We start from the raw sequence: 19,208 nt of genomic DNA, 5'->3' as shown, positions 1-19,208 counted from the left end.
AATACTCGACGTTCCTCTGTTTTGCGAATTTTTGCAGTGTCGACCTAATAAATTTTTGGCCCAAAAATATACGTTGCAAAAGTTCTCCCTTTCGAGTAAATTTCATCGACTGTTCTCCAGATTCGCGTATTTTGTTTCAAGCGTGACACGAATAAGGGAAAAAGAGTGATCAGCACTATTTGCACTCGTCTGCATATGCGCGGACAGCATTTCTATGTATTGAATAAAAACGATTCGCAATATCTGGGCCAGTGATTGATATTTCTGCGTCGCTTTTGAGACTAGGGTGAACGAGAGAGAGAAAGCAGAGGACAAAAGTGTCCCACTTTTAGAGGCACCCTAGAGTGTTCGTACCTTCGATCGAGCCGCTTTGTTCAGCACTAAGGATCCATCGAAAGAACTACGTATGTATGTACGAACGTGGGAAAGCGAAAATAAACGAGAAAATAAAGGGTAAAACCACACCCTGCACGACCACGAATACCTAACGAGACCGTGAAATTGAGATTGTCTACTGCGTATAGGTAGCGTGGCAGTGGTGATACACGTGCCTCAAGGGGGTGTGAGACACCAGATAGACTTGATTGGGAAACAATTAACGTAGGGGTACATGCTATCCTGAATAAATATAATTCCAGTCGCTATGCACGAGTCAAGGGAAATGAACATAATTAGTACTTTTAATATTACCACTGCGTTTAGATAGATAAATATTTCGCGAGGTCGTCCTACAATATTTACGAAACTCGTTATAGATTGTGCGTGCAACTTTTGCAGTCGCACTTGCTGCACACTTCGCGGTCGACCTCGTTAATGCCTAACAAGTTACACACGAGGACGAGTTTGGGGAACAATCGAGTGGAAACTGACAACTGGAGACACGTTCCCATGTCGAGGGTGTTCCCAGAACTCCACTCTAATTTTAGGTGTACGCGAAACCGTGCTGTTTAATTAAAACGTTTGCATGTGCGTAAAATTTTTATAGTCACATTACGAGGGAGAATTGATGAAACAATTTGGGGAAAAATTCACAAGAAATTCCAGGAATTGGTCCTAGAATATCGATCTCTTTTTAGGTACTTGCGTGCATGTTCGAAAATTAATCAATGGCCATCAGCAACCCTTTTGTTGCGCTGGAATGGTAAGCGTACATATGCAACGAGGTTCGATCAATTTATTATATATACTGAATATTTACGAGCAATGCTGGTCGCGTGCTTTCCGATACTACTACCAATTTTAATATTTTCATGGCTGTTTTTGATAACTTTTACGTTGCAAGAGCTAACGTGGGATTTGATTAAACTACAGTCTCAAGATACTTCGAATAATCCAAAGTTATCAGATACTCGCGATAGCAAAGTAGTTATAGAACTATGAGAAATCGTGGAAAGTTTTTGATACAAGAGCACTGGATTGCATAATTTGGATATTTATTTCATGTACTAATTGGGTCAGAGTTGAAACGTTTTGAGCTTGAATCATGAACGATTCGTGGATGAATCGTAGATTGTTCTCCCACAACCTTATAGAAATAAACGATTTTATTTTGATTCGGAATTTTGCCAAACTTTATACTGCACGTGTTGAGTTAGATAAATTCATGTGTTATACCATTCATCATTAGGGTACTGTGTTTCGTTTAAAGTTGATCGTGGGAGGAAGCGCTCGATATTTTGCTGGATACCATCATTGAACAAAAGTTTGGTAGGAGGGTTGGAGAACTCGAAGCTCAGCATCAACAGTCATTAATTTTACAATATCCTGCATGGAAGCTAATGTTAATATCAAAAACGATTAATTTTGCAATTTACACGGAAAAGTTAACGCTGAAATTTCATGTTCCGCTAAAACAATACCAATGATTAATTATTGTGTCATTGTATTTACGATGATATTATCACGTATTTATTCGATGCTAATGCGAGATGGGTTTCACGTAAGCCTTGCAGTTTTCACTTGTTTCAATTAATGCGATACGCTCGAGTGAGACGGTTCATTGACCGTCACGAAAAAACAAGAGAAAGTAACAATTAAATTACACTGGGATTAGGTGCGTGCCGGTTGCTGTTACATCGCTGGTAATTCTAATTCAGTACTTTTAATTCAGAAAACCAACGGTGCGATTCAAGTCACACGCTAAGCGTGGTAACTTTTTCTGGGAGAGATTACCAACTCGAATACCTAATTTTTATTTTAATCCGTGAATTTTAAAAACTGTTACAAAGTCAATAATTGTTTGCGCGTTCAAGGTCTAAGAAAAATATTGCTATAAAGGTAAAGACATAATTACTTCTTCTGCCTTTACCATTTTTAGTGATACTTTAGTTATTTAAACATACTGTTCATCACATCTTATTCTTCTCCGCAATATATTTTACTAGAAGGCGTTTCTCAAAACGAACGCCTAAACCAGCGTTAAAAAAAAGCTGGAATTTCTTCCCTTTGATTAACAACTTCCATTAAGTATGCGTTTCATTTTAATTAGAAGCACTCTGTGGCTCTGGGGAAACTACATTTATATTACGCCTGAATGCAACGTTCTGCTTTATTATTCATCTCTGTTCTCCAGTTCGTGCAAAATTCAGTAAGGGCTACGTTACAAGACGATGTTGGAGGCAACGCTAGTCGCTCCTTCGTCGTTTTAACCAAGTAGATTCCCTTATGCCCTGCTCGCATGGAAACCCGTGTGTAAAAAAAATGCGACGCACACAAGCCTAGACCGCGCTATACGATCTCGTGAAAACTCGTTGCCTGATCATGGAAGAGATAAACCGCGAGCGACTGCAACAGGTTCGGGTTCAGGAAACTTGCCCCTTGATTAAGCCGCCCACGCACATGCGTGTGAACGTGCACACATCGATGCGTACAGGTTGTTGCGTGGTCTAATTTCTGCTAGCATCCTTTGAACGATTTACCTGCTCGCAAGTGGAATTTTATCAGTAAAATAATCACTGAAAAGAGACGGGGATAAGAGCAAGACATCCTTTTAAAAGAATATGTTTAAGACCCTGTTAAACTATACAGTAAAAAATGGATATGATGTTATAGAACACGTAAAGCATCATCAATGATTTAATCATTATGAGGTGACAGCGATTGTTCTCAATTATCATCGATCAAAGTTGCGTGCAGAGTCGCTGCAATAACACAGGGAAATTATATCATAGTTTTCTACATCATTAGTTCCAATGTAATTTTTGTTTTCTTAGGAACACTTCTTATTATGAGCTTTGGAATTATTGTTGACTCCATCAGTAATGTATTGTTCACCTTGTAACGAGAAAGTTGAAACTCTGGGTGTTACGTGTTGTCTCTGTATCCGTTGTTCGCGAATGGTTCCATTAAACTGGTCTTTAATCCGAGAGTTCCACCGGTTTGCAGATGTGATAGAATTTCTTTGGTCACAGAACTTCGCTACGAAAAGCTTCTATATGAAAACTCCTTTAAATATTATTTTAAAAACCTCTAGACAACATAAAGTATGAAATTTCGAGAATAAGAGAATGTACTCACAAATTAATCATAGGAGAAGTACCACATGGATGCATGCATTTTCTTCGCGTTTATTTTCACTAGCGAAGCAACAGCGTTTGGATTTAGATAGGAGATCTGGAATGGTCAAGACTGGTTGACAGTGAAAACTCGTTGCGTGCAAGAAATATAAGTTTATAGCAACAGGTTCGAGTTCAGGAAACCTAGGCTATTAATGAAAGGCGTTGCACTCGCGTGTAGGTGCAACGTACGAAGAAGATGCTACCGATTGGAATGCAACTAGCAAGATACTTTTCCGGTTCTCGTCCTTTTCGTAGCGTGTACGATTTTTCTCTTAGTAGGACTATGATTATTTACGTGAAGATGAAATGTAGTCTAAACGATCAACCAAGGAAACACGAAGAAAAATAATGTTCATCGTGGTGGTGATCGTTAATTACGGATGATTTGATATTGCTCCCAATTTGGAACGAAACGATAATATTTTCGCAAGCTGCGAGACACTTGTTGTTTCCCGTTCTCGTAGGACACTCGTTTATCGTCTCTTTCCTGGATTTACAAGTGCCCGAGGAAAAACAAAATCGTAGACCGTGTTTTCGAATCTCTCTGCAACTAGTTAGAAGATCAATTGACCGTGACTGGAATTCAATATCCTGAATAAAACTTCTATTCCCCTCTTTACATGGAGTACCGTTTTAGCAACTGTAAATGTATGTATCTGGCCTGAATTCTAGAAATTGATACATGCATTCTTGAAATTATTAAATGTAACCTGTAACCTTCGGGTATGGAGAAAAAAGGGGATGAAGCACCTGGTACAGAGAAAATTGCAGCTTGCGAACTTTCTAGCGAGTTCACCACGCGTTCACGTGTTGCTCGTTGTTACATAAGAACTTAGATCGCGCGTGTAGGCATGACGAAGAGCGAGGTGTCACCCTTCCGTTACACCCTTACTTCATTCTCCATTTTTTCCCCTGTGCTGCTCTTTTTCCGGTTCGAAACAATTTATTAATGTTCCTATGATCACTCGCGATTATCCGATAAATCTGTAACACAAACCACTGTTATTAAAGATCAGAAAAAGAGTATAAAAAATCTAAGTAAACATTGCAGTAAATTTAACATCAATAAGTGTGTTGAATTGAAGAGGCGAAGAATTACGAACTAGACGAGAAGACGGGACACTTTTTTTTTCTTCTAACCGGCTGATCGATTTCTTTACGTGTGTCGCCGATATTACGTAAGGAAAAAAAAGCATACATGTACTGTGTAATCTTTTACCCTTACCGCGTATTACCCTATGTTTCCCGTTGCGTATTCGCGATGGAAAATTGTAGAAGTGAATATCTCTTGTGATTTATGCGGCATAAAATTACACGTCACGAAAGCTTCAGCTTTAAAGGCTGTTTACCCGATTGCATTTTCCCTTTTTTTTTCTCTGGCGAGACCGTAACGCACAGTCTCCCGACATAGCGTAAACAGTGCTGCGTCGGATATTAGTGACTACATATACATAGATAGATACGTAGGGTGTTCTAGTAATGAGGCGATGCAAGCAGGAAGAGAAGATGGATTTAAAAATAGATAGAAAATATAGAATAAAATTTGTAAAATAAGCTCTTACTATGTTTCCTTGTATCAGAAAATTCGAAATATGCGAATGATGGAGGATCTGTGAGAAACGATGCCGTGTATGAGGTAGATACATACATTTGTGCTTTCATGCCTACAGTAATGGATCCTATTTACTCAAACTTAGTGCGTGTTCACATGTCAGGTGGCTGGCCTCCCCACCTCAGCATACGTTACACGGCCTCCGTCGCCTCCTCTTCTTCCAAGGTAAATTGCAAAGGCCGAGGGTGGATGTTTCGCGCTATTTATAATGTTTACAGCAGCGGACGCGTCCAGAGGTATACCGAAGCTATGTTTTGCGTTATTTACTGGTTGCTTAATTACAGATTACTGTATTCGACAAGTAGGCTTGGCAATTGACCGCGATCCCGTAATTACTGAAAATTGACCGATTCGATGGAAAAAGAAAAGGGTGTAACCAGGGTCGTGGCGACGAATTATCACGAGGGTGTGGTAGGAAACGTTTTTGCAATAAACCCACGTAATTCGATTGTAAACATTTTTATCAACCGGTGAGTGAATCATGTCGTAGTATTGTTGATTGTTTGGTTATTCGAAAAAGTGTTTCCTGAAAATAGTTTAGAGCTTGTTATGTTTCATCTGATTAAATAATCATAATCGTATGACACAAGTTAATTAATTTTTGGTCACTTACTTTCTCATTAAGCATCGTTTATAATCTTTGATATACTTTGAATCAATGATTACGTACAACGTGCATATGAACAGACTTAAAAAACTGCTACGTCTCTGTTGAACGCGTGGTGTATTGCACATGCTCATTGTGGCCGGTTGTCACGGCAATCTTCAAAATCGTTTGCAGATCGGTGCATGACGCAATTAAAAATATACTACGCACATATACAGCGCACATTCAATATTGATAGGATGGTAATTGTATCGCTCGATCGGAGATATTTTAACCACAAAACCATGAGATGGCGTATCGTTTCCTCGCTGCATAATATGTAACCAGACAGAAAGTTATCGGTCGATAACGGACGGTCACATATTCGATACCGTTCAAACTCCAGTCAAGCATATTACAAGGCAATCTCTTTTGTGCATCCATTCGTTGTTATAAAAGTCCTCAGACGTATACCTTTGTTCATCGATCATTAACATCCTTTTGGGAACAAAGAGGTCCGACGAACGAAGGGGTCTGACTCTTCTGTCTGGCGGAATCACGGTTAGTTTGTAATTGCTTCACGTCGCTGTCGTTACGTTCACACGTGCGTGCGCACCGTACATGCATTTCGCGACATAGTATGCGTTTGTGTACGCGCATGCATCCGTCACGAAACACGTGCGTACTACTACTATTTCGATCTTACTGAAACTCAAAAAGTTATAACGTAAGACAATTAGTAAAACTTGAATAACAACTTAGCAATTGCATAGTTGATGATGATTGGTGTAAAACACGTATTAAAAGTAACAAGCGATATTCCAAGGTTCAGTTTGCTCGTAAAGACTCGCTTCGCTTACTATGCGATACATGATTTTCCATTCCTCACCCTTTTCTCCGTGCTTCATCTTTTGATTAAGGAATGCACAATTGTGGTGTGATTCATCATACTTTCAAAAATGTGCATGTATTCGTCAATTTGATCTTATTGCACCATAAATGTAGATAATTGGAGAAATGAAACCACATCTTCATACCTATATAATATATTATTTTTGTATAACAAGTTTTTCAGAAAATTTATATTCATATTATAATCTAACTATATCTTGTAATAAATTGTTAACCAATTTATAAATAAAAACTCTGTAATACACGTTTGTAGTATGTTTTTAGTATATCCCAATTAACCAGTTTTTTAATTCACCTAAGTTTTCATATTCCTGCATACGGCAGCAATAAATACGTATATATTGCAATCACGAAAAATTACTCATAAATTCTGTGGTTTTTAACCAGTATATTTTATGTTCGAAGTCTGCAGATTCGTTATTCCCGTTAATTAATAAAATTCCTCAGCTTTACTCGGGGAAACAACAGGAGGAATGTATACATATTGTATTATCTCATCCACAACGCAGCATCCTGCATTCTTATGCAATAGCAGTGTTTAGTTCACCGATCGCGTTTATTTCTCACGGAAGAATTTGTCATTGGGTTTGCAGTTGGTTTCCTGTAAATCAATTGGCCGGTATTATTCAACGACGTGCAAATTATACAATACGTTGCAACATGCGTCAATTAACTCTTTCTTCACATAGCATTCTCAGAGGCTCAAAACTGTTTACGGACCAGAAAGGTCACATTTATTAGCAGAATTTAGAATTTTCGCGTCGCATAAAAAACTACTAATGATTAGATTCAAATGTTAGTACCATTTTTTTTATTTTTTCATTTCAGATATACCAGACATTCCTGAGAACATCAAGAATTTACGGGCACTTCAGGTGGCGGATTTTAGCAGCAATCCAATTCCAAGGTCTGTAAATGCAGAATTTTTTTTATTCGTTTAAAGTGTTTCTTCGTGTAAATTGAATTTTCAAATTCGAAAGAAAATATAGGATTAAGAATTCAAAGAAAAAACAAAAATTATCTTACAGGCTCCCAGCTGGGTTCGTGCAATTAAGGAACTTAACTGTTCTAGGACTTAATGATATGTCTCTTACGAATCTACCGCCTGATTTCGGAAGGTAACACCAACGGAAACTCGTTTTAATTGCATTTGAACTTAAAATGGTGTTAATTAAATTTCGTCGCATCTAGTACTTACAATTCTGTTACCGATTGTTCTTAGCTTGGAGGCGTTGCAATCATTGGAGTTACGAGAAAATTTGCTCAAATCCTTGCCGGAATCGCTGTCCCAACTTCACAAATTGGAGCGCTTGGATCTTGGTGACAATGACATTGAAGTTTTAGTAAGATAGATTTAAGATAAATCATTATAACAAATCTTGAAGGAGAAACGCGTTTATTTTAGTATAATACTCACTAAAAATTGCAATTTTTGTTGTAGCCAGCACATATAGGAAAATTACCAGCATTACAAGAGTTATGGCTGGATCATAATCAGCTACAGCATCTACCACCGGAAATAGGAGAACTAAAAACGTTAGCATGCCTAGATGTGTCTGAAAATCGTTTGGAGGACCTACCAGAAGAAATTGGGGGTTTAGAGTCTTTAACGGATTTACATTTGTCGCAGAATGTTATTGAAAAATTACCAGATGGACTTGGAGAATTGAAAAAGCTTACCATTCTCAAAGTCGATCAAAACAGGCTATCTACTTTAAATCTAAACATAGGCAGGTGAGATTGTTTTTTTACTTTTCGATTGAAGAATTGTTAACATTTTAAAAAGAGTAAAAGCAAGTTGATATACATTGCAGGTGCGAAAATTTGCAAGAATTAATTCTTACGGAAAATTTTCTCTTAGAACTGCCTGTAACTATAGGAAAACTTCATAATCTAAACAATTTAAATGTAGATAGAAATAGTTTGCAATCGCTTCCTACAGAGATCGGTAAGACAATTTCTTTTGTAATTAGATCCTGTTATGCAATAAATAGTCAGTCAATATTTCATGAAAAAGCGAGATATTAATTCAAACTAAACTTTTTTTTAGGGAATTTAAAACAATTAGGTGTATTATCTTTAAGGGATAATAAATTGCAATATCTTCCAGTCGAAGTTGGACAATGTACTGCTCTTCACGTTTTAGACGTATCTGGAAATAGGTGTGTAATTTTTATCGTTAAAGTCGAAATTTTTTTCATGTTTTATTAATTAATAACATTTAACAATACCCATGATTATATTTTTCAGATTACAATACTTGCCATATTCCTTGATCAATCTGAATTTAAAGGCAGTATGGTTAAGTAAAAATCAAGCACAGCCAATGCTTACTTTCCAGACGGATGTCGACGAAGAAACAGGGCAGGAAGTATTAATCTGTTTCCTTTTGCCACAGTTAGAAATCCATCCAGATGGTTAGTAGATTCATTTCTTCAAATTATAGTTCAACGCGCTGCATTCGTAACGCAACATAATATGTTATTTAGATTCAGGAAGACTCGGTATGCTCAGTGGAATGAGAAACGCTGTTCAGGATGGTGAACTACGTGAGCTAGGCAGCAGCGATGATGAAGGTTGGCAGGAAAAAGAAGCGTCGCGAACGCATTCCGTTAAATTCACGGATGAACCTCCAGAAACTGATAAGGAGGTGAGCAAATTACGAAAGACAAAACCTCCTAAACTCGTTAGATTCGTTGTGACTAAGTTTAGGATATTATCGAGATACATTGTGTGTTGGAGGCAATATTATTCTTATGATTCATTGAATTAAAATGATAACAAAAACAAAAGTGTATTTCATTCCTTACCATTTGTCTTCTTTTTTAAAAACGTATTTAAATACATCTAACATCTCCTTTATTTCAGACACCGTTTGTAAGACAAAATACACCTCACCCCAAAGAATTAAAAGCAAAAGCGCATAAATTATTTAGTAAAAGTAAGAGTGACAGTCGATCAGCGTCTACAGATGAGCAGGTAACTATTAATATAATTAATTGATTTAATTATTGAAAATCTAAATTATATATAAATTTTTATTTTAATGTAGTCACATTATATACTACGTTTTCATGGTAAAGAATAATTAAAAATATTTTTCAGGATGTTTCTCAAACATTTGGTTTAGATAAGACAGATACTGACGTATCAACAAAATCAAATGATTTGACAGTAGATACTACTCAGCAAGAATCATCGAAATTCGAGTCATTAGAAAATGAACAAAATGAAATCGTACCTGGAACGATGGCCAATAGTGCGGATCTTCAGTCTAGCAATGAACCAGAAGTAGTTTCTAATCAATACATTACAGAATCTAACATTGTACGTCTTACTATCGACGATAATTTATTTCTTTTATTTATTTGCTTTTTTTAGCAATTATTTTATAAAAATTATTATGTTAGGACATGGGAATTGAGGGTTCAATATCTGAATCAAAGGACAGAAATGACAAAGAAGATGGCGAATCTGAAAATGAAGACACACAAAGACATGTAGAGTTTTCTGTAACAGAAGGTATTGATTATGATGGCAGTGGTGATTCAAATAAACCAAATAGACTGCATCGCAGAGACACTCCTCATCATTTGAAAAATAAACGTATTCATACAGCAGTAGATAAAGAAAAAGTAGCTTCCATTATTGCACAGGTAATTATGGTCTGCCTAAAACATATTTAAAATTTATATTAATTAAATGTATTTAAACAGATGTCCACATAGTATACATGTTTATTTATTTATTTATTTGTAATTAATTGAGAGGAATTTTATATAGTTTTTATAGTATTATATATATTTTATAATATTATATATTATCTGTTAGGCACTTATGAAGAAAAACGAGGAAACTCCTACATCCACGTCAGCACCAGTAGAATCTACAGAGAATTTTGACACTCAAAGTCAAGGTAGAACAATCTAGTTATATTATACTTGACAACGTTTTAATTTATCGTTTAAAAGATCTCTAAATATAACACTTTTTATAACATTCACATAGTAGATATAAAACAAAATACTTCAATAAATGACATATCTTCTCGCCGCAAGTTACACTAAATGGCGAAGTTTTCTAAACTTTTTAGCGTTGTTGCGTCGCAATCAGTGACAGCAAACATACTCCACGATAAGATATCCTCTTTCCACTAGTTATCTTATCGTGTATCCAGTCATTTATCTAACTTGATGTGACAAACGTATGTGCGTAGAGAGAAACGATGGAGAAGATATGTTCGATTAAATTAATATTACGTATTGTGTATAAAAGGTGCAACTAAAAATGCCAAGAAAATATAGATGTTTTGTAAGAAAAAAAGGAGAGGGCGGTAAAGGGAGAAGTCTGTGAAACATTATATAGTTACATAATAAACATAATAATAGTAATAATAATTGAATTGGTATATCTAATTATATAGGTGCCACTTCCGATGCGGAACCAACGATAGAAGTACGAGATGAACAATATGAAATTCATATCGAGAGAACAACAGGTGGTTTGGGTTTATCAATAGCTGGTGGCATCGGTTCAACCCCCTTTAAGGGTGATGATGAAGGCATTTTTATTTCCAGAGTCACGGAAGGTAAACAATTAAATTTAAAGCGACAAATTTTTCGTTGCTAAATATACATATACATTGTGAATTTTATATAATTCGATTATTATATTGTTTTATAGGCGGTCCTGCAGATTTAGCAGGTTTGAAAGTTGAAGATAAAGTATTGTCTGTTAATGGTGTGTCAGTAGTAAACGTAGGTCATTATGACGCCGTAGAAGTTTTAAAAGCTTGTGGACGTGTCCTTGTATTAGTAGTACAAAGAGAAGTTACGAGGATAGTACCTCCATATGAACAGGTTCGTTTGTCTACATTTCTAATTCTTGATTTAAGTTCATTTTTTTGGTCATCAAAAATATGAATTTACATAAAACATGCAGTTTACTTATGAAATATAATGTATAATTTATTAACATTATTGTGTTTAACAGACGTCATCGAAAAAAGACTCAGTGTGCTCTAGTTTAAGTACCAGTAGAGCGCCAAGTGCGACGTCTCATGTTTCATCTACAGGTTTATCACATACTTTGGAGAATGGTGATGCTTTACCTCATGATGCTATTAAGGTATATAATTTTGAAAATTATACATCTTAAAATGAAATATAAAAATTTTAAATTCTTCTTTCCCAGTCTAAGAAAATTCCTGAACCCATATCTTCGGCAAAAGTCGATGATGAACCGATGGTATCTGTTCTTGTTCATACAACATTAATACGGGACCAAAATGGACTTGGATTTAGTATTGCTGGCGGAGAAGGTTCCCCGCCATTCAAAGACAATAGTGATGTAAGATGAAGTTATTTTCTACACTTAGCTTCTCACTCAGTTATGTATAGTCTTTTTCTACAAAATATAATTTCTAGGCGATATATATCTCAAGAATTACTGAAGGTGGTGTGGCCCAAAAAGATGGTAAATTATTAGTTGGAGATAAAGTAATATCTGTAAGTTTAGTACATACTAACGCATTCGGTTCTAGTTTATGTAGCACTGATTCTTTTGTCTCAAACATTACAATTTCGCTTGACAGATTAACGGAGTTGAAATGAGAGGAGCTAAACATGAACAAGCAGTTGCTCTGCTAACTGGCTTGGAAAGATTTGTTCGATTAGTTGTTGAACGTGAAATTCCACGTTCTCAAGCAAACCCAGCTACGGTGGTAACTCCTTCGGAAAAATCGCCACGAGTAATCGGTGCACCTAAGCCATACACAGGATTGTACAACGCCAATAGTTACATAGCTAATAGACCAGGATATACTGGATACAGGCGGTCCATCGACGCAGATAGAACTTTATCTCCGAGCCCAACGTCAAAAACTCCTCCGCCTATGAAAATAGAGATTACTGAGATGCCAAAAATGAACGGTGTCACAGAGTCTGGAAGTATTAAAAACGTTTCATCAATATCATCAAGTCCGACAAATAGCCAACCGCATCCGCAACCCGCTCCCAGGCATAGCATTTCACAGCCGACAATTACACCCATGACAACAGCAAGTTCGACGCCTACGTCTTCTACAGAGCCTAGGTCAAGCTCACCTCAGGAGGACATACAGGTACCGAAGCCAATCACCAACGAAGATTTTCAGGCTATGATCCCTGCTCATTTCCTTCGTCCTCCTACATCCTCGCCGTCACCAGACTCCCATCAGGGCCCAATCGTGACAGTGACAATAAAGCAGCCTGATAATCTACCTGGGGACGTTAACTTCCCCCCAGCCCCTACCGCACTCGGTAAAGTTACTGAGACCATCACAAAGAGCACGCTCACCGAGACCGTCGTAACTAGGGTGACTGAAAATCAATTGGTACCGCCAGTGATTATCGAGGTATGTGCCTGGTAGCTAGATGCATGGATATTACATTGCACACTGCGATTCGATCAAAATTTATTTACAAAATTTAGATATCATTTACCTTCTTTTCGATAAAGAAGATCGAATTGAATGACTAAAGAAAATTTGTTCTGTTAGTTTTTATATATCGAAATTATAATTATTTCTTCTCTAATGCGGGAATAGTTTGCACTTTTTTAATGTCTTAGGTAAAAGTTAAGTACTTAGTATTTATTATTTATTAACTTATTTCCATGCTTGGATGATAATCACAATCCTAACTATTTGTATGGTTCTAATGCCATAAGTTTTGATTAAATATATTTAAATGTAATCAATTATTCATCTACAGAATAATTACGATCATTGGAAAAGGGTGGTTCAATCGGTTTCTTTTCTTGATGCATGATTAATTAAAAATATAATATTTTTTTAAATTGTGACTGAATTTTTGTACACAGAATAATGCTTAGTAGGATTTTTATAATTACAATGATTGGTCTCTATTTTGAGAAAGGTAACTTTAAATAATATTATAGATATTTATTCGTTTTTTATTATTATTGTTTGTCTGTTTTCATTGTCAATCATATTCTTGTTTGGTGCATGTCTATATTTTTGAAATTCTGTGCTATCAGTTTGATCCACTAAATGTAATTGTTTCCTTGTGTATGTGTGCATTTTATCAAACCGTACCAGAAAATATTTGATAGGAATTGGGTGTATACGGAATGTTTTACATTTTATTATATACATTGGATGCTTATCCTCTGTGGCATGGAAATAGGTAAGTAGTATAAGCTAAATATATTCTTTTATTCAATATAATATTATATGTGTATCCTTCACTTTTATGAAAATCCACTTTCTGTTCGTTAAAATCTGTCCATGTTGTCTTATACTATTGTTCAAGACAATGTGTCCACATAATTTAAATAAAATAAGAATTTAGTATGTTCCCTTTTTTTTAAAACAATTAATTATGTTCATATTTTTAGGACGTAATTCTTGTGAAAGAAGGATCGCTAGGATTCAGTATTATTGGGGGTACAGATCATTCTTGCATACCGTTTGGTGCAAAGGAACCTGGAATCTTTATATCTCATGTAAGAGTTTATCAATATTCTTTACAATACTCCGAAATAATGTAATAATACAAGTGTGACACAAAAATTAGGTGGTGCCTGGTGGTATAGCTGCAAAGTCTGGTAAATTGAGAATGGGCGATAGAATACTAAAGGTAAACGGTACGGATGTAACGAAAGCTACGCATCAAGAGGCTGTGATGGAACTTCTGCGACCAGAAGATCAAATTGTGCTTACCGTTCAACATGATCCTCTACCAGAGAATTATCAGGTAAAAACCAATGCTGATGTAATCATTTGCTTGCTGGTCACTGCACACCATTTTACTGCTTTTTAATTACAAAATAGCTTTAAAGAAAAAACACGCTTGTGAAAAATATAAGTTTACAAACCACAAATTCACAATATATGTTTCTCACATGCTTAATTCTCACAATTTTTAACTTTTTAACGTTAAAATTTAATATTAATAAAGACTAGAATTGCATATTGCATTCTAACGCCTTGAATGAACGAGTTCTATATTAATTTAAAAATGTATGTAAAACAATAATTCTAATTGAACAAACAATAGAATAGAATAAAACCATTCATTAAGTGCTTATCATCTGCAAACAGTGGCACTTTGTGCTTCACTTACAATCGTTTCGTTATGCTGTTTCTTAATGCTATTATCTATAATTTGTCCAACAAGCTGGTCGAAATAGAGTACATCCCTGTGACAGTAAGTACTCAATTTTATTTGACCTGTTATTTTTATTTTTTCAATGCCACGCTTACCCCTCTATCAAGGCTGTAAGTAAGCTCAGCACCAAACCACGGATATTTGCTTTTTTGCCTAGATTTGAGATTACATAGAATCCGAAAATCTTTTCTTTTTATTACTTGCTTTATTCGCTTAATGCTAAATTAAAAAAAACTCGATAATAAAGCCATCATGTATCATGCATTTATAATTTTTATGTAAATATATAACATTGAAAATAACAAATTATATTTTAATATAATAGAAAAATATTTAAATTTTGTACGAGTTAAAATGAAACAGTGTAAAAAAATAACGAAAGTTCATTTAAAATTAATGTTACATTTCAGGAATTAGTAATTACGAAAGAACCAGGTGAAAAATTAGGCATGCACATTAAAGGCGGACTTCGGGGACAGAAGGGTAATCCTCTTGATCATACAGACGAGGGGGTGTTTATATCCAAAATTAACACAGGCGGCGCAGCTAAAAGAGATGGAAGACTGAAGGTAACTATTTTTAATGCTTATAGAAAAATTAATCTGTTGTAATTACATTTTCAATTTTAGGTTGGCATGAGACTATTAGAAGTGAACGGTACATCGTTATTAGGCGCGGCTCATCAAGAGGCAGTAAATATATTACGGTGTTCAGGGAATACAATTACGTTAGTAGTTTGCAAAGGATACGATAAAAGTGATGTTGAATCAGTATTGTTAGTATCTGACGGGAGAGAATCGAAAGAGTCTAGAACGTCTAAAGATTTAAAGGATCCTGCGGCAGAGGGTACTAAGTCGTTGTCGCAGAGTGTGTCCAGTCTGGATCGTGATGATGAGGAAGCAGCAACTCTTAGACAAGAGCAAGAAATGAAGGATGAACTTATAGCATGGGAACAAGAAGAAAGAGAACGTGCTTTGCTTGAACATAGGGAAAAATCTACTCCTGAAAAAGTAAGATCAAACGTACAATAAAATAGTCAGTTATAAAAATCTATATATACTTCTTAAATTTAAAATATGTATAAGAAAAACAAACATGTTAGATATTTTATAAATATCATTAAATATAAGTACAAAATAATTGCAAATTGGATAATGTATGCAGAATTTTGTGGCTGATACTTGATTGCTATTAACTAATTTTATATTAATCTTGATATAAAATATCTTTCAATGTTAAATAGGTATTAGATGTAGTAAGAGCAGCTGAATCATTAGTAAGCAAATCAAGTAGTCCGGTTGATATGGTTGTACCACCTAAATCACCAGGTGGTACAAAAGATCTCAAAACAACCACTATTGTGATGAGCAAACATACTTTAGCACCACAGAATACAAATGTAAGTACTTTTATTATATTATAAATTTTTAATTGATATAATTGCTATATTTGCATGTTCTTGCACTAATAAATTTAAAAGTAGTGGGTTTGCTTTTAGTAGTTAGAATAAAATAGTTTTAAAAATAGTAAATTGATAAAAATAGAATAATTAAGTTGTATTTAAGAATACTGATACAAGATCTGTTACTAATTTTTTTTATTCAATTTTAGAATTATTTTAGGTGTTGAATATATTTCCATAAATAATAAATCTTGCATATATGAATGCTTGATATTCTTTAGTTTTATGAAACTGTTATTTCTATTGTTCTCCTCTTTTTTTCTATAAATTGCTGCTTTTTATTTTCAGTTCTATTTGCAAAATATGCATGATTTTGCTGTATGTTTTATGCTCTAGTTGAGAATCATTTATTTATGTACATGTGTTCACGAATACATATACATATGACTTATTAACAAAAATATTCCATGTTTATTAATGGCACTGGAACAAATGGAGGGACATTTGAAAAGTTCAATTTACAAATGATAAAAATGTAAAAGTGGAGTTCTATAAAAGAAGAATAGCTTCTGATCATTTTTAAGACAGAAAAATTATTATGGTACAATGTGGTATTAATAGAAAACGTTGCTCTTCCCTATTGTATATACTTTTATATGGTTGTACAAGCATGGACAGTAGTTTTCATTTAAATTTATTTTACTTCCTCTTAATGAAAGTATATTGATTTATAGGATTATTTAAACACAATAGTTTCAAATGATTAGGAAACCATAAACTCTAATAAAATTGCTAATTTTTAACTAGAATAGTGGGAAAGAAACAGCAATATTACTTTATTAAGTCTTCTTATTCTTCAAATGATTGTACATTTAATGTAAACTGAAATGAATCTCTCAATTCGATACATCATTGTTAGCTACTTTATATATGTATATTTCTTTTCATTGTTCATACACTCACCATAACTCTCATTACTTATTTATAATATGTGACGCATGAAATGTATATTTGTCAGTGTTATTAGCGTCGCATGCTCTCCTGAGCGGCAAAACAAGAGATGTTTCACATGTTTGCAGACAGTGGAAGGTGATAGCGCTACTTTGGCTGCCCTCTAACAGGAGTGAGTCGTTCGACCCTCTACTTATTTCCCCTGTGTCTACGTCCATACCTCTGAATTCGCGGGACTGTGCCATAATAAAATACGATCTAAGGATATTCGTGTCGTTAACTCACATAATCATGGTGTTTATTGTGTTTCATATGGGTATCATTGTTGTACAATTTTAACTATCGTTACTCCGTTTGTTACTGATACTGCCATTATATAATATTAAGTGTAATTATTGCGAACACGCTCTGACTGGCTAGGTTGATTCTCTGTGATTGGTTTCTTGCTTTGGTACAAACAAAAAAAGCAAAGGGGGACTTAAGGTTTTAATCATCACAAAAATGTGATATCTTCCTTACAACAAACAGACTCTCGTGTACATAATTCATCGCTCCTTCGTTCATGTGAATATCGGTTAAAGAAAGATGAATATAAGAAGATAACTTCTGTGATAGGTAGGCGGACGTCATAGATGACATGAACTTCCCACATATTTAACAACATATTTTTAGCGATATTTGTACATTGATTCTTAAACTTATTTCGCAATCTATTTTAAAAGATTGGAGACATATGATGGCTGATTATTGCAATTTTGATTAAGCTTAAAAGAAAGAGTTATATGTACTTTTAGGTACTTTGTTAAGAATTACTGAAAGTAAGAAAAGATATTAGCAACAGTAATTGTAATTCCTGTTCTTATGTGAATACTAAGCAACAAGTGTATATTGTTACACTTCTAACAATTTTTTTATAATAGTATACTTGCTTCTTACATTTCAAAAGAGATACAGGCATTACCATCTTTATCCTTTGTGGTACACGACTTGGCAATTAAAGAAACGAGAGTCTATACACAGTCTTATTTTAAAATTAAATGAGTAACATCTAAGAAATAGTTCCATTACTTCTTAAAATACTTTTAATATATTGTTAATTAACAATCTCATTTATTTAGTATTTTTTTTTAGTTATATTAAACAAAAGTGTAAAGATTTTGTTATATTCATAATTTTACATGAATTTCTTCTAAAATATTTCTTAAAAATACCTTTTTATGTTATGAACAATGCAGCTTATGTACATAAAAAAGGGTGAAATATTTTATTACTTCCAGGGATCTAACCATTATTATATGATTAGGAATTTATAGTTATAATTCATTTTATAATGTTTCATTCACTCTCTTCAACTGTATATCATCAGAAACAAATAATATATTAATCAATGCGTGTATCACTAAATAAGGGAGTGTACCCAAAAGATATCAAGTTCCAATTACTTGCATCATTACATGGTGTATGGTAAAAATAAGAGAAAAAAAAATGAGAAATGAAACGTTCATTGAGACACAAAGTATCATTTGACAAGGTATTTGTGTATCTAGTATTCTTTTTTTCTAAGTTACAAGTGCTAACAACTATTGAATGGTTACTTCTACAGTAAATCTCATATCATTATTGAAATATAAATCAATGTACTGTATTCTACAAATGTTCTATAAATGTTATATGTTGATATAAATCTAATGGACCAGATGTTTATATATTATTACAAAGTATAAAAATAAGATAGTATTTATCTAATTGTAAAGAGAAGGAAAAGATGATGTTAATATTGAAGTTCTAGATGATTGACGTAAAAATGAGATAAATGCAGTGTTCTATTCAAATGTATCAATGCAAACAAGTACTTCTGAAATTAATTTTATTTAATCTTTATTTATTATCTAATCTGACAATTAATACTACATATAAACTATGAAATAAATTTCTTATGTTTATAATTATTAGATACAGAGAAAACAGTTCCTATTACTTTTTTACAATTTTTGGTATAAAGGTTACTAAATTAATT

At 34.3% G+C, this 19,208-nt stretch overlaps 1 protein-coding gene and 2 long non-coding RNA genes across 13 annotated transcripts in view; 1 reads left to right on the top strand and 2 right to left on the bottom strand.

Annotated features, from left to right (window-relative positions):
• The window catches only part of Scrib (scribble planar cell polarity protein), a 36,978-nt gene that overhangs the window by 12,175 nt on the left and 5,595 nt on the right, over positions 1-19,208 (top strand). For 5 of the 7 annotated variants that reach the window (XM_076909857.1, XM_076909854.1, XM_076909852.1 and 2 more), the window contains exons 3-25: positions 7,496-7,574; positions 7,696-7,785; positions 7,890-8,010; positions 8,109-8,401; positions 8,482-8,615; positions 8,718-8,829; positions 8,918-9,084; positions 9,157-9,317; positions 9,536-9,646; positions 9,773-9,994; positions 10,078-10,323; positions 10,499-10,583; positions 11,091-11,255; positions 11,351-11,526; positions 11,660-11,794; positions 11,861-12,016; positions 12,094-12,174; positions 12,261-13,061; positions 14,066-14,173; positions 14,245-14,424; positions 15,249-15,407; positions 15,468-15,848; positions 16,082-16,237. In XM_076909857.1, the coding sequence (XP_076765972.1) occupies positions 7,496-7,574; positions 7,696-7,785; positions 7,890-8,010; positions 8,109-8,401; positions 8,482-8,615; positions 8,718-8,829; positions 8,918-9,084; positions 9,157-9,317; positions 9,536-9,646; positions 9,773-9,994; positions 10,078-10,323; positions 10,499-10,583; positions 11,091-11,255; positions 11,351-11,526; positions 11,660-11,794; positions 11,861-12,016; positions 12,094-12,174; positions 12,261-13,061; positions 14,066-14,173; positions 14,245-14,424; positions 15,249-15,407; positions 15,468-15,848; positions 16,082-16,237 (4,319 nt within the window). Of the gene's footprint in view, positions 1-7,495; positions 7,575-7,695; positions 7,786-7,889; positions 8,011-8,108; positions 8,402-8,481; positions 8,616-8,717; positions 8,830-8,917; positions 9,085-9,156; positions 9,318-9,535; positions 9,647-9,772; positions 9,995-10,077; positions 10,324-10,498; positions 10,584-11,090; positions 11,256-11,350; positions 11,527-11,659; positions 11,795-11,860; positions 12,017-12,093; positions 12,175-12,260; positions 13,062-14,065; positions 14,174-14,244; positions 14,425-15,248; positions 15,408-15,467; positions 15,849-16,081; positions 16,238-17,319; positions 17,807-19,208 lie in introns of all 7 variants that reach the window. The other 2 variants (XM_076909859.1, XM_076909856.1) reach the window with 2 other exon arrangements.
• LOC143432855 (uncharacterized) lies at positions 2,512-6,430 on the bottom strand. 5 transcript variants are annotated; one of them, XR_013103069.1, is made up of 3 exons: positions 6,230-6,430; positions 4,308-4,541; positions 2,512-2,921 (listed from the first exon to the last, which is right to left on the bottom strand). It is a non-coding gene; the product is annotated as an uncharacterized LOC143432855 (long non-coding RNA). The 5 variants fall into 5 exon arrangements; XR_013103070.1 differs by having other exon boundaries at positions 2,512-2,918; XR_013103068.1 differs by lacking the exon at positions 2,512-2,921 and adding an exon at positions 4,054-4,225.
• Positions 17,072-18,239, bottom strand: LOC143432898 (uncharacterized). The gene is made up of 2 exons (XR_013103077.1): positions 18,128-18,239; positions 17,072-18,003 (listed from the first exon to the last, which is right to left on the bottom strand). It is a non-coding gene; the product is annotated as an uncharacterized LOC143432898 (long non-coding RNA).

This window comes from Xylocopa sonorina, chromosome 2 (genome assembly GCF_050948175.1).
Source record: "Xylocopa sonorina isolate GNS202 chromosome 2, iyXylSono1_principal, whole genome shotgun sequence".
NCBI classification, from domain to species: domain Eukaryota; kingdom Metazoa; phylum Arthropoda; class Insecta; order Hymenoptera; family Apidae; genus Xylocopa; species Xylocopa sonorina.
The sequence above is the reverse complement of the archived record's forward strand: the minus strand, read 5'-3'. Positions and strand labels throughout refer to the sequence as shown.